This window comes from Petaurus breviceps, unplaced genomic scaffold (genome assembly GCF_028583685.1).
Source record: "Petaurus breviceps papuanus isolate PSGF00001 unplaced genomic scaffold, PetGlider_PUasm1.0 173, whole genome shotgun sequence".
Taxonomy (NCBI): Eukaryota; Metazoa; Chordata; class Mammalia; order Diprotodontia; family Petauridae; genus Petaurus; species Petaurus breviceps.
The window spans coordinates 982,622-1,004,862 of NW_027185759.1; the positions used below are offsets into that span (position 1 = coordinate 982,622).

Here is a 22,241-nt window from a genome sequence, read left to right on the forward strand (position 1 = left end):
GTGTCTGTGTTTGTGTCTGTGTCTGTGTATCTGTGTCTGTGTTTGTGTCAGTGTCTGTGTCTGCCTCCATGTCTGCCTCCATGTCTGTGTCTCAACCCCTTTTAATGCCTGTACCTTTCCTCTGTTAATTATTTCCTATTTATCCTGTAATATATCACTTGCTTTGTATCTATTTGTTTGCATGTTGTTTCCTTGATTAGATTGCAAGCTCCTTGAGGGAAAGAACTATCTTTTGCCTCTTTTTGTATCCTCAACACTTAACGCAGTGCCTGGCACATAGTGGGTCATTAATAAATGTTTATCGATTGGTTGATGTCTGGGTCTGTGTCCGTGTCTGTGTGAATAAAGATATGGTTAAACTTGTAGTCATAGGACCTGAGTTTGCATCCAGGTTGTCATTTAATCCTGTGTCACTTTGGACAAGTTATTTCTCTTCTCTGAATGTCAGCTCCCTCATCTGTTAAATGAGGGGGTGACTGGCTGACCTTTGAGGCCCCCAGCTCTGTGGTCCATGTTTACCCTGTACTTTATGGGGCATATATGGAAAATGTGCCAGGCAGGACTGGCACGCCCTCCTCCACCCCCTGCACTATTGTCTTTGTGAAATGCCAATAGCAAATGCAGGGATTCAGGGCATTCCCTCCCCACCTGGTGGTCACACCCAGCTTCCTGGCTGCCTGGCCACCTGGCCACCTGGCCACCTGGCCTGGGGAGCTCTCTTCCTGTCCCTTTCCCTGACTCCACAGGCATCTGTTTGTATCTAGTCAAGGCCTGAGGTATCCCTGAGTCGTCATCCCTTACCTGGTGGCAGGATAAGGCAGTGGAGTCAGAACATTTGGGTTTGACTCCCAGCCTGCCTATAATTTGCCTTCATTGAATTCCTCTGGGCTCTAGTTCCTCCTCCCCCTGGCCCCCACGCCCAGCCCTGCAGTGATGGGGGCTCTCAGCCCAGGCAGGTTTTGGCTTTGTTCATGTGTGCATGTATCTGCTTCTTCCTTTGCAGATCCTGGCCTGGTTTGAGGAGGGCGAGGAGACAGTGACGGCTTTTGTTGAGCCAATGGTGATCATTCTCATTCTCATCGCCAATGCCATTGTGGGGGTGTGGCAGGTGGGTAAGGGCCATGGTGGCAGAGGGCTTTGCCCTCGGGACTGGCAGCAGTCTGGTCAGACGTCTCTGTGGGGTCTGGAAAGGAGGAGGCCTCTCTCTGTCCCCACAGACCCTGGTTGATCCATCCCACTGTGTTTGGGCTCCAGCCTGTGCTGATGTCCCTCCAAGGCTGATTGGATCGGCCGGATGGGACTGACCTCAAGAACAGGCGGCCCTGGGGATTCTAGGGTGGCCCCTTGACATGAGGAAGGTCTGCTGGCACAGGAGCCCTCCGTCCTAGCTCAGTCTCCTTGGGCCCTGGGCTCTCTGAACTATCCAGACCCAGCTGAGCTGATGCCATGCCCCCCCAGAGAATTCGGAGATGTTGGTGGCCTTTGTCCTGGAGTGCTGCCCCCAGCTGAGACTGGAGCAGCCAGTGTGCCCCCTCCCCATTCTGTAGCCTTTCCAGAACCCCTGCTCAGAGGGGCTGACCCCACTCCCCATTCCCCTCCCCATACTGGGGTCCTGACCAGAATCTACCTGTGCTGGCAGGAGAGAAACGCAGAGAGTGCTATCGAGGCCTTGAAGGAATATGAGCCAGAGATGGGAAAGGTCATCCGCATGGACCGCAAGGGTGTGCAGAGGATCCGGGCTCGGGATATTGTCCCCGGAGACATCGTAGAAGTGGCAGGTACGGATCAAGGGCCACATGTGCACGAGTGAGTACAGTGCACACATGTGTGAGTGCACACACAATGCAGTCCACACACATGTGCATGAGCGCACACATGTCTGAACACACAGGTGTGCATGTATGTGTGAGTGCCCACTTGTCAGAGGACAGCCGGGCTGGGGGAGGCCTGACTCCATTGCTCCTCTCAGTAAGTGAGGCTTACAGGTCCTGAGGATGCCCCATGCCCTCCAGGGCTGAGCCTTGGGCCCCAGCACTCCTGGCCCTGGTGTCCTAAGCGAGACAGCAGGTGGCAGGGGTGGGATGACGTAGGGTTCTCACACCCTGCTCTGGCAGCTCTTTATTCTGCCGAGGGTCTCAAAACTGTTGCATGGACCACGGAATCCCTACAGACTTTCCTTTTGAGAAAGCATGTCCTGGTTTGTCCCTCAATGTAGCCCATGGGGCCCATCTCAGCCCCTGTGAAGATATACTAGTTCTTAGTCTTGGACCCTGGGTCAAGAACCCTGTGGCCCTGAGGCCAGCTGGGGCAGCTGCCTGACCTGCCAGGGTTCTCCAGGGTGGGGGGAAGCTCCCCCTCATCTTCCTAAAACCTCCCACAGCAGGAAGATCCTGTCAGCTAGAGGCTGCAGGAGCTGGGGGAGGGAAGCCCTGAGCCTGGGGTCCAAAGGAGGAAGTCCCGGGGAATGGGCAGTGGGAGGAAGCTGACTGAGAACCTGGGGGCCCGTGACTGGACCCTGGAGCTGTATGGCCCCCTGCATTGCTCTGGATTATTTGAAGGCCAGGGGTCGAGAAGGCCGTCCCCCAGCCTCCAAGAAGTGTCCTTGCTGCCCTTGGCAGAGGACAGGGCAGGCAGGGACCATCTTTCTGACCTTAGAAAGTCAGGTGGAGGTGGGGGAGGAACTCTCACCGTGTGGATGGTTTGTGAGCCTCTTGGCCTTCCTCAGATTGGGATGCTACATGACCATCCTGTCTGGGTCTGGGAGGCCTGTGGGGAGGGGTGAGGCGGGGCGGGTCATGGTTTGGAGTTGCCTGCCCCATGGGGCCATCTACCCTCTGGGCACCCCAAGAAGGAGCTGTCCATTCCCCCCTTCCCCTTCCCAGAGGACTTTGGGGAAAGCTCCAGGGACCTTTGATCACTGAGTGCCACTCCCACTCCCCAGTTGCAGTGAGGCAAGTGTCCTGCCCTCCATGCTCCCACTTTGCAGATATGGACAGTAGGGCTCAGAATCCCACAGCCAGCAAGTGGCTGGACAAGCCTTGTCAGCCACGTATTGGGACGTCTGGCCTCTCTCATTAATGGTTGTGGGCCAGGTAAAAGTGCCCTTTCCTGAATGGTCCAGAGGGGCTCTTACACAGCTCCAGGGCCATGAGAGGCCCACTGGGAAGTCGCATGTTCTGGGGCTGATACCCTGGATGGTCCTGGAAGGGCGGAGGTAGCCGGTACTTGTCCTGGCCAAGGGTGGCCTCCTGACCTTTGGGTCTGGTCCTGGAGGAGACTGATGTAGATCTGCAATCTTGGCCCCAGCCAAGTGACAGGGTGGGCACCACCAGGGGTGGGCACCAGTGCTGGCTTTGGACCTGAGGCCACTCTGGGTGCTTCTGAGACCTATCTGAGCTTGGCCCTCTCTGGGCCCTGCAACCTGGAGCCCATCTGCCAATATAGTGTCTGACCCCCCTGAGGGGCCCTGAATGGGGTACTGGCACAGTCAGCAGTGGGTAGGGGGGTCTGGGCTGAAGGAGGAATTCTTAGACCTGCCCCTGGCACTACGTCCTGAACCCCTCCCTGACTCCCTCAAAGCCAGGCCTGATGTCTCCTCCCAGAGAAGGTGTCCCAGGACAGTGGGCAGAGCTCCCTGGGCTGGGGTGGGCACCACAAGAGGAGGGCATCTTACCTCCCCCTCCCTCAGCTGTGCCCCAACCCAGGTGTGATGCCTCTCCCAAGAGAAGCCGCCCAAGACCCACAGAGTGATTGATGGGAATGTGGTGGTGGGGGCCCGGGGCTTTGCTATGGCGACAGCCCAGCGGGTTGAGGGTTGTTACCTCTCTGACAATGAGCTTCAGGGAAAGGTTTCCTCTGGCTGGTTCTCCTTCCCGGATCTGCGGCCCGCCTCACATTTTCCACTCACTTGACGTCGCTGAGGCCCCAAGTCGTGACCTGAACAGCGCTGTTCATGTCTGAAAAAAGGAAAACACCGCCCCTCCCCCGTCCCTTCCCCAGGCTGCCCCCTTCATTTCTGATTCCTATTCATGGTCAAGGGCGCTGGGGAGTAAGAGTTTTGGCTGGAGCTGGGGGGGGTGGTGCTGGGGCAGCCCCGCCTCTGAGCTCTTACCCAGCCCGTCTCTGAGGCCAATGCTTCTCAGTCTGCGCTGCCTCAGTTTCCTCTTCAGCACTTTTTGGCTATAAATCTCTCTCCTTTACTCTCTGATCTCCACCCCCTTTTTTGGCACCTGTGGTCTCTCAGAGCCAACCTCCTGCCACCCCTGCTGGAGGCCCTGGCAGCACCACGGTCTGCTGTGCTCTTTCCTGCTTCTCCCAGAGGCAGCGGGTCCAGGGGGTTCACAGACAGGATTCTTGCTCCAAGCTGGGCACTCTTGACTTTCTCATGTAGAGCCTGGGGCCAGAATCCGCATGCATGGGATGGAGGTGGGGATGGTGGTGGGGGGCAGGGATGGAGGTGGGGATGGCCCTGGGGGTCAGGATGGAGGTAGGGAGGTGGGGAGGCAGGAATGGAGGTGGGGAGGTGGGTCGGTGGGGTGGGGGGCAGGGATGGAGGTGGGGAGGTGGGGATGGTGGTGGGGGGCAGGGATGGAGGCGGGGATGGAGCGAGAGGTTTTGAATCTGGGTCTCCCGCCTGGCCTTAGAGTGGGTAGCCCTGGAGCCTCAGTCTTGAGCCCTCTCTCCTCTGTACCATTTCTCAGCAGCTCTTGTGGCTTCAAGCCCATCTCTAGCAGAGTGAGCCCCAGATTGGTCTGGCCTGCTCTCCGCCATCTCGAAAGCTCCAGACTCTCTGCACAGAATGCCAAACCCACTCTCTTCGAGCTATCTCAGACTCCCCATATCCCTCCAGCCCTCCCCTCTTCCCAATGTCCCTGATTATTCCTGCTGAGAGCCCGCCAGACTCCCAGACCCCGTTCTTGCCTCCCCCTGCTCTCTCCCCGCTGTGCTCGCCATGCTCGGTCTTGGCCTCCCCACTCTCCCAAGATCTCTTGAGGGCTCAGCCTCCTTCAGGCCTCATCTCCTTTCACCTGGACCTTTTTGTAGGCTCTTCCTTGTCCCCTCTGGTCCTAGGCTCTCCAGTCCATCCCCCATGCAGTGGCCAAATGGAGATCCCGAAAGTGAGATTTTGACGGTCATTCCCTTACTAGGGAAGCTCAAGTGGGTCATACCGAGGATGAGACACAGACTCCTCCGTTTGGCGTTAAAAACTTCTCCTTTTTGGGCTCCTATGGATGGAGTGCTGGTCTTGGAATCAGGAAGACTCATCTTCCTGAGTTCAAATCTGGCCTCAGATACTGACTAGCTGTGTGACCCTGGGCAGGTCACTTCACCCTGCTTGCCTCAGTTTCCTCATATGTAAAATGAGCTGGAGAAGGAAACGGCAAACCCCTCCAGTATCTGCCAAAAAATCCCCCCAAATGGGGTCTTGGAGTGTTAGACATGACTGACAGCAACCAGAGCCTTCCCCATCACCACAGCCACAGCCCCCGGGGCCGTCACCACCACAGCCCTTCCCGCTCTCCTGCCCCTGCTACAGGAAGCCCAGAAGCGAGAGTGCTGCTGCCAGTGCTGCCAGGGGGCCAGAGTCCCTTCCCTGCTGCTACCCATCCTCTGCCCATGGGGACACTAAGGGAAGGAAGAGGGCATGTTACTTCTTCCTAAGAAGTGTAGCTGGTGCTTCACTGTGATGCTCAGGGCAGCTTCTGGGGAGTCGGGGCTGAGCAGGCAGCCCAGACATAACTGTCATAACAGTGGTGGCCCCGGGGGTTCCACCCAGAGCATCTCTGCTGGAGGGCAGAATTCCAAGGCTGAGGGGCAGGGGACAGGCCCAGGAGCCTAGAGAAGAAGCTGCTGCTGAGCAGCAGAGAAACTGCTTTCTCAAGGGAGGTGGAATGTTTGCTAGGGGGTGAGCTCCCCACCCCTGGGAGTGTCCAAGCAGAAGCTGGCTGGCCTCTTGTTGGGGCTATGGTAGAGGGTACAAGTCTCCTGGGAGTTTTCGGGAGCCCTCAGTCCCTGTTCCCTTGCCCCCATCACTTACTTTCCACCTTGTGTGACCCTTTCCTGTAGATTGGGCATCTTCCCCTAAGGGCTATAGTGGGCAACTGGTTGGCCCAGAATTGGCTGCAATCAGCATCATTGGAGGGATTGTGTACATTGAAAGGCTCCCAGCCCACCAGAGTGTTTTGGTGTCCCAGGAGTGAGCACAGGGCCAAGGTGCACAGTGGTCATCCACCCCATAACCTGGCCTGGTGGCCCTGTGATGTCGGGGGGCCTGGGAGCGGGGAGTGGCCTTCCACACTGTCCACATGAACCAGAGGCTGGCAGGCCAGCTTTCCCCAGAGCCTCCTCTGCTTCCCTGGGTTCCATGCGGACAGCCCTCTTTTAAGAGCCGGTAGCCACAGCCCAAAGGGAGGCAGGGACCTGGCAGGACACATAGTAAGCAGCCAGGCTCTGACTCCCATCAATTCTCTTTCTAGCTAGTCACGGGACCCCCATCTAGAGCCAGAATGGAGCTGTGAGGCCCTGTGGGCTGCCCCTGAGCCCAGGGAGTGAGGGAATACTTCCTTTAGAAGTGTGGCCTTGTCTCAGGGCACACCAGCTGCCAGAGTCCGGGCCACAAGGCCACGTAGTCTCAGCCCCTTTCTCCCCATCTTACAGAAGAGCAGAGAAGGCCCCGGGGGCGGGAGGAAGAGACCTAGCCAGGGACATTCAGAGTGGGGGGCAGGGTTCAGGGGAGGGTCCAGGGCTCCTGCCACCCAGTCCTGTTGACCCAGAGGGAGGGTGGGCCTGAAAGGCCTTGTGGAGCAGTGGGGGCATCCCTCCCTGACCAAGGCTCTTCTCTCGCTCTCTCTCCTCCCCAGTGGGTGACAAGGTGCCAGCTGATATTCGCCTCATAGAGATCAAATCTACCACCCTGAGAGTTGACCAGTCCATCCTGACAGGTGAGGTTGTGGCCTGGAGCTGGGGGGCAGGAGGTGAACACTTCCTGGGGTGAGCTCAGATGCCCTTTTCTATCAGTCACAGGCCACGTGGGCCCTGGCTTGGGGCTTGGTTTCCAGTCAGATCCATCTCCAGTTACCCACTCCTTTGTGGGATGGAAGGCAGGCCTGGGGCTGAGCCAGGGGCACTGGCTGGGGTCTCATTCTGGGAGGGCAGCCCAGGCAGTGAGAGACCAGAGAGGTGGGACTGTGTCCTCTCCCAAGGAAGGAGCCTTCCTGGAGCTGCTCCCCTGTGAATTGGGAAAGCAGGCTGCCCCACTGGAGGTGACCAAGCGGAATGGAGCAGGGACCCAGAGGTCCCAGCAGCCTCCTTGGAGGGTCTGAGATGTCCTCCTCTGACCTCCCAGGCCCAGGACTGCTTGGCTACTGACTATGGCCGCTGTGGTTAGGCAAAGGGGCCAAGGGGAACAGCTGCGGGAGGGGTATCAAGCCTCCAAGGAGGGTCGTGGGGGGACACCCTGTTTGGATCCTGCTGTGCCCCCCCACCCCACCGTCACCAGGACTGCAGAAACGCCCTCTGAAGCAGGGCCTCAGGTGGGGGGCATGATGAGAGGAGCAGTCCGAGCTGGGCAGAGGGGTCAGGCACATTTCCAGACTGTGCTGGGACTCAGAGCTATTGTCTTGCCTCTGCCAAGATCTGGGTGCAAGTCTGGCTGTAAGACTTAGGCGAGGGAAACCCATCTGGGCCTCGGAGCTGGACCAGGTGAGCTCTAGGATGTTTTCAGCGACATCCTCCTGAGTTCTCCATCTCAGATGCAGCTCCTCTTACCTAGGGCAAGTCCAGACAGGAAGCTAGGGCCAGGAAGGCTCCCCAGAGTGACCCCAGGGACCCCTGGTCTGAGGCTGGGGGCTGCTGGCCTCTGCTGACAGGCTGCAGGTGGCCTGGGCCTGAGGGGCCATCACAGTCAGGAGGAGGAAGATCAGAAGGGGCAGGACTGGGGGTTCTAAGAACCATGTGACAGTGGCCCCCGGAGTCTGGCCTCTGAGCATCAGGACACTCCTGCTCTGTGGAATAGCGCTGAATAAGTGCCTGTTGTGACCGAGAGCTGAGCTGGCCACTGGGGGCAGAGAGATGAGTGATCCCAACACCTCAGAGCTGGTGGGACCTCAGGGGCTTGGAGTGCGAGCTGCACCCGACCAAGGATCCTCTCAGGGGCATCATCGACTCCAGAGGCCATTCAGCCTCCCGGGAACAGGGAGCTGACTGCTTCCCTTGCTGGCCAGGCCACTCTGGGCCTGAGTCTGTTCCTGTACTCCCTCACCCCTCATTTTCCCCTCCAAGACCAAGCCAGTGAGTCTCGTCCCTTCTTCATGGGGCAGCCTTTCAGAGACTTCTATGTGGCTTTCTCTTCCAAAGAAGAGGCTCCTGCCTGGCATTCTACTGGGCAGAGAGGGGTGAGGAAGGGACACAAGGTGGACAGCAGAGGAGAGGTCAGACGCAGAGCCCCTCACTGAACAAGTAGGGAAACTGAGTCCCCCAGGAGTTACCTCCAGGCTCTGCACACCTCCTGCCAGCAGTCCCTGGTGGCAATTTGGGCAGTGGGTGGTGTAGAGTTGTCCTAGAAGGCTTCAGAAGTTTGGTGTGTGTGTGTGTGTGTGTGTGTGTGTGTGTGTATGTGTATGTACACGTGCACAGGTGAATCCATGTCTGTGATCAAGCACACCGACCCCGTCCCTGATCCCCGGGCTGTGAACCAGGACAAGAAGAACATGCTGTTCTCAGTGAGTCTGCGTCTGTGGTCCTTCTTGGGGCTCTGGGAAGGGTGGGGGTTGGAGGAAGCTTCCAGAAACAGAGCTCCCCGACTTCAGCCAAGACCCTGCCCCAGTGAGGGAGGGAGGGCTGGGCTCCAGGGCTCACCAGCACGTGGTGCGTTAGTCAGAATATTCACTGTCTGGCCAACTCCGCCCCCCCCCCCCCCCAGGCCCAGGCTGAGTGAGGCTCAGGGTGGGCTCCCCAGCCTTCAGCACTAAGCACTCCTCTCCCAAGAGAGCATGTGGCAGGGTCCTGACTGTGCAGATAAAGGAGCCAAGGCTCTGAAAGGCTGGGCCTCTGTCCAATGTGAGGGGAGCCTCTGAAAGTCCCCTCATGTGCTCTGACAAGAGCTCAGCTCTTAGCTAGCACCAAGGATGTCTGACCTGGGAAAGGCAGAGCTGAGGGCTCAGAGCTACTCCCTCTGGCCCCTGACCACTACTGACGTGTGCTATGGGGGAGAGTCCCAGTCTACATGAGGCTGGAAGATGGAGAACCTCAGGTCTCTGATCCCATCTTGGTCACTCCCTTTGGGGTCTTGTCCAAGGGTCTGCCTTCCTCTAGGCTTCCTCAGTTTCCTCCCCTGTGAAGTGATGGGGCTGGGATAGATGTCTTGGCCCTCTTGGCCCTGGTAGCTGAGGTGCCTTTTGGGTGGCCTGCCAGAGCCCAGACTTGAGCAGGGGCCATGACCCTGTGTCTGCTTAGGCTGGGAGAACCTTGTGTAGCCACATTATGCAGAGCTAGCTCTTCTCTTCCTGGTGCCCCTCAGTCCTGCCTCATGACCCGGACTGTGCAGGGGGGGCCAGGAATCAGAGGCCCCACTCCAGCTCCCCTAGTAGACACCCAGACTCAGAATCTGGGGTCCTCCCTGGGGGAACTGTGCCATCATTCCAGCCAGCTCCCTCTGCCCCTGGAGGCAGCGGGGCCAGGAGGCAGCGCCTGCTGTCTCCCAAGGAGTGGGCCCTCAGGGGAGGCAGGGCCTCTCCCTGCCAGTCACCGAGTGCTTCTGGCTTCCAGGGCACCAACATCGCTTCGGGCAGGGCCGTGGGCGTGGTCGTCGCCACCGGGGTCTACACAGAGATTGGAAAGATCCGCAATCAGATGGTGGCCACGGAGCCCGAGAAGACCCCGCTGCAGCACAAGCTGGATGAGTTCAGCCAGCAGCTGTCCAAAGTCATCTCCATGATCTGCGTGGCCGTCTGGGCCATCAACATCAGCCACTTCAGCGACCCCGTCCATGGCGGCTCCTGGTTCCGTGGAGCCATCTACTACTTCAAAATTGCCGTGGCCTTGGCCGTGGCTGCCATCCCCGAGGGGCTCCCCGCCGTCATCACCACCTGCCTGGCACTGGGCACGCGGCGCATGGCCAAGAAAAACGCCATTGTGCGCAGCCTCCCCTCTGTGGAGACCCTGGGCTGCACCTCAGTCATCTGCTCCGACAAGACGGGGACTCTGACCACCAACCAGATGTCTGTGTGCCGGGTAAGTGTCTGAGGTGGCCCACTGGCCCTGCCCTGCCCTGCCCGCCGCCTCTCCTTCCTCCTTTCTTGTCTGGCTCTGGTTCCAGCTCTTCAGCCTTGCTTTGAGTTAGGGTGCACCTGCAAAGGGTGTGTCCAGGCCCTTGGGGGGCAGCTGGCCGCCAGCCCCGGGGTCAGGAGGACTTGAATCCAAGTCCGACCTTGGACACTTCGTAGCTGTGTGACCTGGGCAAACTGCTTAACTCCGTTTGCCTCCGTTTTCCCATCTGTAAAATGAGCTGGAGAAGGAAAGGAAAACAGTCCAGCATCTCTGCCAAGAAAACCCCAAATGGGGTCATGGAGTCAGACACAAGTGCGTGACAGCAGCAGCTCCTTGGGGTCAGTACTCAGGCAGGTGCCCAGCAAAAACTTGTGGAAGTGACTGATTGGCTTAGTGTGGCCTGGAAGCCCCTCCCCCCAACACACCCACCTTCTCTGGGCTGGGGCGGCTGCTTTCCTTAGATGGAGGGTTGGCGGTCTTTGAGAGGGGGGAGCAGCTTCCATCAAAGGAAGCTGGAGGAGGGAGGTGGGAGCCGGCCCCATGGGCCTTCTGCCTGGCGGCCAGTCTGTCCCAACTTTTAGGTGGGTGGCCGTTCCTTGGCACCCACAGAAAGTGAGGTCTGTGGCTTCTCTCTGCCCTCTGCTGTGATGGGACAGGGATTAGGGAGGGCGAGCTCCTCAGAGATGAACAGCTCCAATCTGACCAGCTTGTGCCCAAGGCACTAAGGCTGGTGAGCTCCCCACAGCCTGCCCTGAAAGGCTCAGCGAGAGGAGCAGGGCAATGTCAGGGCTAGCTTTGGCATCTGGTCATGGGTCCTTGTGAAAGCTCGGGGTGGGGGGCTGCTGTGGTTGGAGACCAGTCACCTCTCAGAATATGACTCTGATTGACCCAGGGACCCAGAGGCCAGTCTGGACGTGAGTTTTCTGGGCAGAGTCAATGGGTACAGGGAGAGACAGATTTTCCAGCACTTTAAAGCTCCCATTCATAAAGTGATGTGCTAATTACAGGCTTCCCCTTGTTAGTCATTCCAGCCTGTCTCTTAAGGACCTCCCTCTGCTGGGAAGGTTCCATGGATCCCTGCTGGGAGGACTGTAGATGCCCCCCCCCAGGTGGCCTCAATCCTTGTGCCCCTTGGAATTGATGCTGGATCTCATTAGTGGGGGGCCCGAGGCCATCCCTGGGGGGTGCAGAGAGCCCAGGACTCGGGAGTCATTGTGTCCCCCTCCCGGGACTAGTTTGGGTAGGTCCTTCCTGGATGCGATTCTGAGAGCAATGTCTCAGTGACAAATGTTTTCATGGGAATCACATGCTTTCTTGACCATAACAATCATGCTTTGAGTGTGGGGAAAGTTGCTCCATGACACCCCCTTCCTGCCCCAGGAGAACTTGGCCTTGTTCCTTCTTTCCTCTTTTCCTTCCCTGTTTGGAAGAGCTTTGAGTCCGGGCTCTGTTAGTCTCCTGACTTTTCTCTGGGTGGGGTTCAGTTTCGACCATGGAGCCACTGTTCCTGGGGGAGGGAACCTTGTCATTGTTCTTATGTCCCCCCACAGTGCCTAGCTCAGGGCTAGACATACAGTAGGTGCTCAATTTGGCCTGTGTCCACAATGGTCTGATTTCCTGGGGAGCCCAGTTGACCTGGAGAAAATGGAATAAGCTGGTAGTAAGCTTGAAGAAGCATTCTACCACTGTCCATCTATCTCCCATAGAATAAAAGCACTTGGGTTCTGAAGATTCAAGCCAAGACAAACCTCTGCCCTTAGCAAGCCTAAGAGGGGCTTGGGGGAAGAGGAGAGGGTCCCTGAGCCAGATCTGAGGAGGGCAGGGGCAAGCAAAGGCTCTGGGCGTAAGGGCAAGCTTGAGGCTTCCTTTGCCATCCCTGGAGGTCTTCCAGCAGGCTGGATAACCTACCTGTGCTCACAGAGAGGGAGGGCATCCTGGAATAGGCATGGGTCTGACTCTGTGGCCAGGGTGGTGAGGCTGAGCCTCCCAGAGCCAGGATGGGACACTGACTTCTCCCTGTGGGATTGGGGCTCTCTTCTCTACTGCCATCAGCCCAAGCCACCATTCTGGGTGCATTGGCCACCAGTGACTTTGTGACTTGTTCACACTCCTCAGCTTTTATGGTGGATGTTTCTTTTAAAGAAAGAACAAGCTTAAGTGTTCTCCCCCACACCTCGAGGGGTGTAATCTCCCGCCCCCATGCCTGGGGAGTCTCTGGGGAGAGAGCTCTGACTTAACGTAATTCCCACATCACATTAGTGCCACCAGGTTCCCCTTTAATGCTTTACCCCTGCTGGATGAATCCCGGTCTTGGCCACTGTTGGCCTGGTTCCAAAGGTCATTCTTGCTCCTCAGGGCATTGGTGCTTGGTTGGCTAGAGGCCCCGTCGGCTGCTGGAACCAGGATAGCTGGTCCTCCTAATCCCTTCCTCCCAAAAGAAAGAGCAGAGGCTGAGGCAGGGCCCCAGGCCGGCTTCAGACAGGACTCTTTTCTTGTGTCCCCTTGGATGTACTATTATAGGAAGAGCTGAGTCCCCCTAGAGAAGAGCGGCCCAGGTGAAAGGAGGCCTTCGTGAAGTCCCTTGTTTGGGTTGCAGAATGTCTACTCATGCTCTGAAGTCTGTGCAAGGGGCTTCCCTGATGGGCTCTCCCCAGCAGGGGATGGAGGGCACCAGGATCACTCTGTGCATCTCCTAACACTGGGCTTTGGAGCCACCAGCTCAGAGAAGCTGGGCTCCATTTTTGGCTGCCCAAGGTCAGGGGCCGCATCTCCTTTACGTCTGCAACATTTAGGACTGGGTCTGCCTCCAACTGGTCCCGTGGTTGAGCCACAGGATTGGAAGGAAATAGATGCTTTTAGAACGTGTCATATTTGACCCAGAAGTTTCCTATGGGCTACCTTGTTCTCTCCTTGCAGCTGCCCAATGATTGGCCCCTGGACTGCCCTCAGAGTTAGAGGGTGGCTCCCAAACATTTGTGACTTCCCATTAAAAAGCCCTCAAAGAACTGTTTGCCAGTGGGCCAGATAGCAGGGCCTCAAGTTTGCCCTGGAGCTAGGGAGGACATCCTGACCCCATCCCTGCTTCCCCCATGCCCAGGCATTGGGGAGATGTAGGACAGGGGCTGCTGGTGTATTCTGTGGTCAGTCAGCACCTGCTTGGGGAGTGGGAGTGAACTTGGGTGCTCAGCCTAGGCAGGGGGACTTTGGCCCTTGGGACCATGGGCTTTGAGGCTTCTGACCTGTCTGGATGGCATAGAGGGCTCTGGGGAGAGGGGCAGCGAGAGCCTGGCTGGCAGTCCTAGGACACCTGTGCATGTCCTCAGCTGGGAGGTTGGAGAGGCCTAAGTCTGGCTGCCCGCTTCCCTCCCCCACCCTGGCCCACAGCAGAGACAGTTCCTCTTGGAGCCAGACTAGGCTGGGCCCCTAGTTATCTCCTAGGAGTTCCCTGGGCAGGGAGACGGAGGCATTGTTTCCACCCTCCTCTGAGGACAGCTGTTCAATATTGACCTTGGCAGGTGGAGGCTGCCTGGGTGGGGTGCCCTTCTGACCAAGGCCACCTCAGCAGGAGAGCCGAGGGAACCTGCCCACACTCCACACAGCAGATTTGTGGCCATCCCCTCCAGGCCTGTTGACCCAGGGACCCTCGGTGCAGGCCGCTCCTCTCTTTGGCCTCCTGCTTTGTGCCTGTGTCTGTGCTCACACCCAGCACCTCGGCTCCCAGACAACTTTACATAAAGTCACCGATGACATTAGGCCTCTCCCCAGCACTCCCACCCCATGCCTCAGCCCAAATCCTTGGCTGTTCCACAAACCCCTGTGTACCAGGCCCTGAGCTTCAAGGGAGAAAAGACAGGAACAGACCCAGCCCTCAAAGAGCTTGCCTTCTTTTGGGGAGGCAGAATGAATACCAGGTAGCAGATTCAAGGCCATTTGAAAAGGGAGGCTGCCCTTGGCTCTCTGTGTGCTGGGGCATGGGGGTGGGGGAGGGGAATAAAGACAGATTCTGTTGGACTGAAGTGATGCCTGGGATTACAGGAGGTAGAAGTCCAGGCCTGGGACAGCCCGTGCAAAGGCATGGAGGTGGGAGATGGGTCTTTGTTTCCCTGGAGCTGAGCCTGGTGCTTTGAACAGAGTGGTTCTTTTTTTTTAAAGTTAATTGATTTACTTTTAGTTTTCCGCATTCGCTTCCATAAGTTTTACATTTTCTCTCCCCCTCCCAAGACAGCCTGCAATCCACTATGGTCTCTACCAGACTTCCATGTTAATCACAACATAGCACTTCTCAATGGAAGTTTGTGGGAGGGAAGGAGGGCGCATGTTAGCTTGGAAAGGGGGAGAGTGGGGGCAGGTTGGTAGTACAGTGGCTGGAGCACCAGCCCCAGAGTCAGGAGGACCCGAGGTCAAAGCTGGTCTCAGACACCTACCAGTTGTGTGACCTTGGGCAAGTACTTCACCCCAGCTGCCTCCAGGTGCCACAGCCAGGGGGTGCTGCACTCAAACCCTGGTCCTTCTGGCTGCTGCTCCTGATACCTGCCCAATGGCCCCTGCCTGGTGCTCCGTGCCCGGTGCCCCCTGCCTGATGCCCCCTGCCTGGTGCCCCCTGCCCAGTGCCCTCTGCCCAATGCTCCCTGCCCAATGCCTCCTGCCCGATGCCTCCTGCCTGGTGCCCCCTGCCCAGTGCCCTCTGCCCAATGCTCCTGCCCAATGCCCCCTGCCTGATGCTTCCTGCCTGGTGCCCCCTGCCCAATGCCCCCTGCATGACTTCTTGATCGATCCCTGTGATGAATGAATAAGAAAAGTCTTCTTATTGTCTCCATTTTTGCTTGAGGAAATACACCCAGAAATTGGTCCCACAGGTGGGAAGTGTCTGGGGCAGGATCTGAACCGGGGTTTTCTTGACTCCAAGGTCAGCAATGGGCCCTTTTGTGCTATGAGTGAAGACCCCCATTTGGAGTGTGGAGGAGGGTGAACTAGGAAGCTCTGCTGTGCAGCCTTGGTCGTCTTAGCAAAGTCAGAGGGGTGGCTATCTGCTCATGGGGAGAGATAAGGGCCTTGAGAAAGGTGGAGAAGTTGGTGGAAGGTTGGTGCAGGGGCCTTAGGGATAAATCTTTGTCCTGGCAGGACAAGGCTGGGCCTGCTTCTCTTGTCCCAAGGGCCTCTCTGACCCTGAGCCCCTTCCCAGTGGGTGACCCGATCCCCCAGCTCTGGTTACAGGAAGAGACTGTACAAATTATTCATTTGCTTGCTGAATCTCTTTTGTCTTGGAACTTTCCCAGATGTTCCATGAGATTCTGGCCTGAGTGTCTAGGAGGAGGAGGAAGAGGAGGAGGAGGGGGAGGAGGAGAGGAGGAGGAGGAATGAGAGGTCTGGCCATCTGTTACTCATCAGTCCTGAATGCCCCAACCCTCATCTTTGCTTGGCACGATGTCTTGCCGGACCAGCAGCCCAGCAGTCTTGATTGCCCTGGTTGGCTTCCCCAGCTTGCTTAGAGGACAAGGTCACAGACTCCTAGAAGACGGGACCCTCCCTCCCCCCCGCCCCCGTTCATTCTCCCACCCAGGGCAGGCCCCTTGGCCATGACATCCTCCAGAGGTGGCCAGCTAGCCTCTGACATTTTGGGAGGGAGCTGTCACCTTGTCCATTTTCTTTGGAGAGTTCTTTGGGTTAAACTGGCTTTTTTGACTCTCACATCACACTGTTCACTCGCAGACTTGCCAGACTGAGGTGGTGCCTCTGGCCTTGGTCCTCAGACTTGCCTGGAGCCCTGTGGCCAGGCCTGACTGCTCCAGGATAGGAAGGGCATCGGTCAGCTGGAGGGTGTCCAGGGGAAGGCAGTCAGAGTGTCAAAGGGCCTTGAGTCCAAGTTATCCAGTCAACAAGCCTGCATTAAACACCTACTATGTTCCAGGAACTGGACTAAACACTGAGGATACAAAGAGAGACAAAGGACAGTGTCTGCTCTCGGGGAGCTCCCAGTCTAATGGGGTGGCTGCATGCAGAGAAACCATAGACAGAGGGAAGGCACCAGCATTGAGGGGAATTGGAAAAGGTTCCTTGGAGAAGGTGGGAGCTCATCCGGGACTTAAAGGAAGCCAAGGGAGGCAGGAAGGGAGATGAGGAGGGCAGGCCCTCCAGGCAGGGAGGTGGCCAGAGAGAAAAAAGATGGAGGGCCTTGTCCATGGAGCAGCCAGGAGGCTGGGGCTGCTGGTTTGAAGAGTACATGTGAGGGAGCCAGGTGGGAGAAGCTGTAAAGGGATCAGGGGGCTGGATATGAAGAGCTTGGAATGCTAAACAGGATTTTATACTTGTCCTGGAGGTGATAGGGGGCCACCAGAGCTTATTGAGTGGGAGGGAGAGGGGTGACACAGTCAGGGCTGACCTTTCTGAAGATCATTTTGGGGGCTGAATGGAGGATGGACTGGAGGGGGGAGAGACCTGAGGCAGGAGACAACCCCCCCCCCCAGCAGCTACTGCAATAGTCCAAGCAGGAGGGGATGAGGGTCTGCACCAGCTGGGGACAGGAACAGAGGACAAGAGGGGATGTATATAAGTTGTGGTCCTGGTGACAGCTTGAATATGGGGGGTGAGAGAGTGAGGAGGCCAGGATGACTCCTGGGCTATGAGCTGGGAGGTCTGGGATGTTGGAGATACTCTGGACAGTCCTCCAAAAGCTGAGAAGGGAGGAGGGTCTGGGACAGAGCCTCGTGAGTTTGCTATGGAGAGTGGTCAGAGGAGTGGGAGGGGAGCCAGGAGGCTGGGGTATCCTGCCACTCTAGAGAGAAGAGAGTATAAAGGAGGAGAGGCTGGTCTACAGGGTCCAAGGCTCCAGAGAGGTGAAGGAGAAAGAGGGTTGAGAAGAAGCCATTGGGTTTGGTGATTAAGGGATCAAAGGCGATTTTGGAGAGAACCCATGGAACATGGACTGATGAGGTTGGAAGCCAGACTGCAGAGAGTTAAGAAAAGAATGAGAGGAGAGGAAGTGAAGTGACCTTTAATGGTAAGGACACAAAACCCTTTCGAATGCGTCGGGAAATGTGGTTTAAGGTGTTGATCTAATTTCTGCCAGATTGCCTTCCAGTTTTCCTAATCAAATGGGGTTCTTTCCCCCAGGCAATTCGTGTTTCCCACTTCATCAGATGTGGGGCTGTTGAGCTCTATTACTTCGCATCTCTTGTCTATGCTGTTCAATTGATCTGTGCCCCTATTCTTTCTGTTGTTGTCTAACCAATACCAGACTGTTTTGATGATGGCTGCTTCATAATACACTTTGAGGTCTAGACATGCTGTTCCCCCTTCATGCTTGCTTCTTTTTATCATTTCCATTAATATTCTAGATCTTTTGTTTTTCCCAGTGAATTTTGTTGCTATTTTATCAAGTCTTACAAAGTATACTGTTGGTAATTTGATTGGTATAGCAGCAAAGTGAAAATTAGCTTTACTAATATTGTCATATTTACTATATTGGCACAGCCTAGCCATGAGCAATGAATATTCCTCCAGCTATTTAATTTGTCCTTTATTATTTTAGAAGTATTTTGTAATTGTATCGATACAAGTCATTTGTGTGCTTTGAGAAGTTGATCCCCAGATATTTTGTAGTTATTTGGAATGGAATTTCCCTTTCTATTCTTGCTTCTTCTCTTTTCTTATAACCATATAGAATACTGTTGATTTTGAGGATTTACTTTGTAGCTTACAACTTTGCTGAAGCTCTTGTCTCAGTTAGTATCTTTGCTGGTTCCCTGCGGTTTTCCAAGTAAACCAGCAAACAGAAATAGTTGTAGGTCTCTTTACCCAACTTTATTCCTTCGATTTCTTTCTCTTGTTGCTGTTGCTAACATTTCCTGAACTATATCAAGTCATGTCTCTAAAATTTCATGCCAAATAAGGCTGAAAGGAACTGGCCATGCATGGCCTGGGAGAGAAGACTGGGGGTGGGTTTCTTAAAGTGCTCCCTGGGGTTGTCCTGTGGAGGGGTATTCGCTTTGTCCTCTCTGGCCCCAGAAGATGAGCCAGGAGAAATGGGGGTCATCAAGAGGCTGCTCCCTCAGAGCGCCAGCACGGAAGCAGAGGTCAGAAGAGGATGTGAAGGTCTCCAATCCCTCAACTTCTCATAGGCTGTTCTTGTCTCTGCTTCGTTGATCCTTGTCTCTCTCCATGTGGCTTAGGTGTCTCCTCCCTCAGGAAGCCCTCCCTGATCTCAGCAAATAGTGGTCACCTCCTTCTTGTGCTGTCGGATGCATGTCTTCCTGTCTGCCTGTGTCTTATCCAATAGAATAGAATCTCATTTTGTCTTCTTTCTCCAGCACCTTAAAGAGGGACTGGGACACTGAAGGTGCTTAGGTTTTAAAAGGCTGGTAACTTGGACTGGGGCTAATTGAAAAGGGTCCAGAGGAGTGAGGCTGCCAGGCATGGCTGTGGGGGCTGATGTCGGGGATCTGGGTTTGGGTTTGGGCTTTGCTTTTTGACCATTTGGGTGCCTTTGGGCAACTCTTACTCCCTCTGGGACTCAGTTTACTTCTCAGTAAATAAAGGGGTTGGTCCCAGATGACCTGTAAGGCTCCTGTAGCTCTCAATATTTCCATCCTAGGAGCCCTTCTGTCTCCCCTTTACCCTGGGTGGAACAGGGTCCCTCTAGGCACCCTCCCCCCCCCCATATCTGGTATCTCTGAGAGGTCAGTGACCATTCAGGTAGAGGTCCATCCTGCCTGGAAACTGCCACATTCCTCTCGAGTAGCTCTTGGCAATGGGGCAGAGCTGGCATCTGCTCTGGGCTCCCACTTGCCACATGGCTGCTGTTTGGGGGTCCATAATAAAGGGCTAGGAGGTCAGTCGCCATGTCCTCATGCTGGCTGTAGCAGCAAGCACCCGAAGCGTCCTCAGGGTTTGCTGCCACCACAGGTTCTTGGATCTGCTTTGATAAAGGAAAGCAACTGAAAATGGGTTAACAAGCTTACTTTAATCAGTCAGACATATATCGTTTACCTTGTTCAGGGGAAAAGGTCAGCACCCCGAACTTCAAAGTATATGGGCAGAATTATCAAGACAGAAACAGATCCAGTAGACAGCTTTCCAAACTGTCCAGCCATTACATCCATACCCAGTCAACATCTGGGTTTCAACATCTGGGTTTTTTCAAAGCCGGGGGGCTCAGGACAACGGCTTCCCAGAATCCAGATCAAATCACAGAACACATCTCAAAGTGAGCCCCCAAAACAAAGCCTCACATCAGGGCTTATATAGCCTTCTCCTGGCTCAGAGAATGTAACAACCTTGTTGACTCACTGGCCAATCAAAAAGTATCTACTGAAAAACAAGCCTCCCACCCCAGGCTCCAGGTGCACTTTAGCCTAGGGGCAGGGAAGATCTTTAAATTTGCATTTCCATTACACTGGCCTATCAGGCCTTCCTGAGTAACTCTGCCTGAGTGTCCTCATCTGTGAAAAAGCTGGCAAAGGGGTGGACCAGTGTCTGTGGCACTGCTCTGGGGGAAGCCTGAAGAGGCAGGCCCACCTGTGCCCACAGCTCCCTGAGCTGCTGCCCTGAGCTGCACAATCTTAGGCTCTTATGAAGTTGGTGGGTTACCATCTCAACCTTCTTCAGTGAGAGGGGCAGCCTTTCCGTTTGGGTCCAGCTCGGTCAGGAGCCTGATGACTCCCTCTATGGCTGCTCCTGGGCCTGCCCACCCTTTGAAGGCAGCTCTGTCTCTTCTCCAGACCCCACATGTCCATTTCCTTCAATCAGTCCTCAGAAGGCATGAGCTGCAGGCTCTTCTCCATGCTGGTAGCCCTCCTCTGGACTCTTCCCAGCCCATCACTATCCTCCTTAAATGGTGGCTCTTAGCTCTGACTACTTGAGGCAATGGATGGGGCCTGAGCAGAGCAGAGGGCAGCAAGATAACCGCCTACTGTGGGCCTCTCATTGCCTGGCTTGAATAGTCTAAGATGGACACTGGGGTGTCCTCCGGAGCTTGCCTCAGCTACAGCGGTGGGGTTGTGCCTCTCACCCAACCCCATGGCTTCCCTTCTGGACCCATTCAAAGAGAAGCCCCTGTCACACTCACAAAGACCACAGGCTACACCCACCTTGTTGAAAACTCTGCCATCAAATGACTGCTTGGAATGGTGGGGACCCCCTGACCTTAGCCTAACTTCCAGGTTGACAATATATTCATTTAATTGGTGGGTTTGGGGTCCAGGCCTTTAAATATTGCTGAATCCATTTAAAAGTCTTATCATCCTGCCCACATCTAGCACCAGGGCCAGGGCCAGGGGCAGGGCTGGGGCTCAGTGGCAGGGCTAGAGCCAGGGCCAGGGCTCAGGGCAGGGCTGGGACTGGCTCTGAGGGATCACAGAGCTTTGTCCTAGGCAGCCTGTGATTTAGCAGTTCAAGAATATCTGAGGAGTTAGAGGACAGTAGGCAAGCATGGCCTTCACCAAAGGGATGCTCTGTGGGAGGGGTGTGAGAGGCAGCAGGAGGGCAGAAAGTGAATCCCTGGCCTCGTGTGATGGTTAAGGCAGAAGTCTGGGAGAGGTTATGGGGCCTGGATGGTGATAATTGAGGTCCTCCTTCCCCCCCTCCCCTTCCCCTTCCCCTAATCAGCCTGGATCTCCTGGCCCAGGGTAGAAGAACAGTGAGCTAGGACTAATTTGGCCCAACAAGCAGAAGGGGTGGATATGAGAGGCTGTGGAGGGCTCTGAGTGCTGGGACTATCAATTGCTTAGTAGCTAGGTGGGGGGCCATAGGAGACCCCTGAGAAACTTCCTCTTCACCTCTGTCCTTCCCACCCCCAAGGGCTGCTGGGGCAGGGGCTGAGGTAATGGATGCATATGAGCTTTATGAATTGTAAGCGTGGTGTGAGCAAAGGGAATCTCTGGCAGAGACCCAAGCCCTTCAGAAGCTTAGGATCCCCTTCGAGGGGGGTGGTCACAGCCTGGCCTTGTTGTAACCTCTCCTTTGTGGCTGGCGTTCACTGCTGAGCTCCTCTGAGGACAGGTAACAGGGCTGCTGCTGGGATTGGGAAGGAAACCTTTGCAAACTGGTGAGACCCCCTGAGGCTTCTGCTCCCCAGCTCAGGGTGGGGGGCTGCAGGCAATTCCAGGTTAGGCCAAGACTGCTGAGGAAGCCCTTTTGGGGAATAATCCCATAGAAAAGTCATTAATATGGGGGAGAATACAGAAGGTGAGGACCCCCCCCCATGGGCCTCAGTTTCCCCAGATGGCCAAAGGGTATTCCAGTGATCTCTCCTGGTCTCAACAGCAGGTTTTAGGAACCACTTTTGTTGGGAAGATGCTTCCTGCAGGCTGGTAAGCTGGTACTTCAGGTATCCCAAGTGATCCTGTTTTAGCCTTAATCCCTACGCCCACTCTTAGCCTAATCTCTGATTCTCTGGCCCCAAGCCTGGGGATTTTTAAAGCTTGCCAAGCTTTCTTGGCACTTGTGGGACAGGTGACCTTTGCATTCCGGGCTCTGTCCCCAGTTCCAATAATGAACAAAGGCTGGGAGGGCCTGAGGGGTGCTGGGGAGGGAAACTGGGCCACAGAGCTGCTTCCTCCTAGGCCTTTCCCTGGAGCCAACGGGATTCCTCCCAGCCTTATAAGGGCAGAAGCCCCAGCTGGCTTCACTGGGAGTCCGAGGACTGGCCCTGTGCCAGCCGCCTGTGCAAAGGAGCTGGGCTGGCTTGGAAACTGTGGTCCTATCCTGTTTATGGATGAATGTGCAGCAACTTCCTCCTGGCTGTTTGTCACGAATGTAAACGGTCCTTCCATTCTCCTTGGAGAGACCCAGCTGCTGCCTCTCCAGACTAGCGGCCCTGCTCAACAGCTGAGGGAAGAGAGGCGGTCCTGGCTGCTCTTCCTGGGACCCCTAGAGAAATCACTTTTGCCCCACACAGGCCCTCTCGCACGCTCTCTCTCTCTCATCCATAAACAGGATAGGACCACAGTTTCCAAGCCATCCCACCCCCTCCCCACAGG

At 55.9% G+C, this 22,241-nt stretch overlaps 1 protein-coding gene across 2 annotated transcripts in view; it reads left to right on the plus strand.

Moving 5' to 3' along the window:
• The window catches only part of ATP2A3 (ATPase sarcoplasmic/endoplasmic reticulum Ca2+ transporting 3), a 104,598-nt gene that overhangs the window by 33,117 nt on the left and 49,240 nt on the right, over nt 1–22,241 (plus strand). For both annotated transcript variants that reach the window (XM_069083261.1, XM_069083262.1), the window contains exons 4-8: nt 1,004–1,108; nt 1,640–1,778; nt 6,861–6,941; nt 8,635–8,720; nt 9,766–10,230. In XM_069083261.1, the coding sequence (XP_068939362.1) occupies nt 1,004–1,108; nt 1,640–1,778; nt 6,861–6,941; nt 8,635–8,720; nt 9,766–10,230 (876 nt within the window). The remainder of the gene's footprint in view (nt 1–1,003; nt 1,109–1,639; nt 1,779–6,860; nt 6,942–8,634; nt 8,721–9,765; nt 10,231–22,241) is intronic.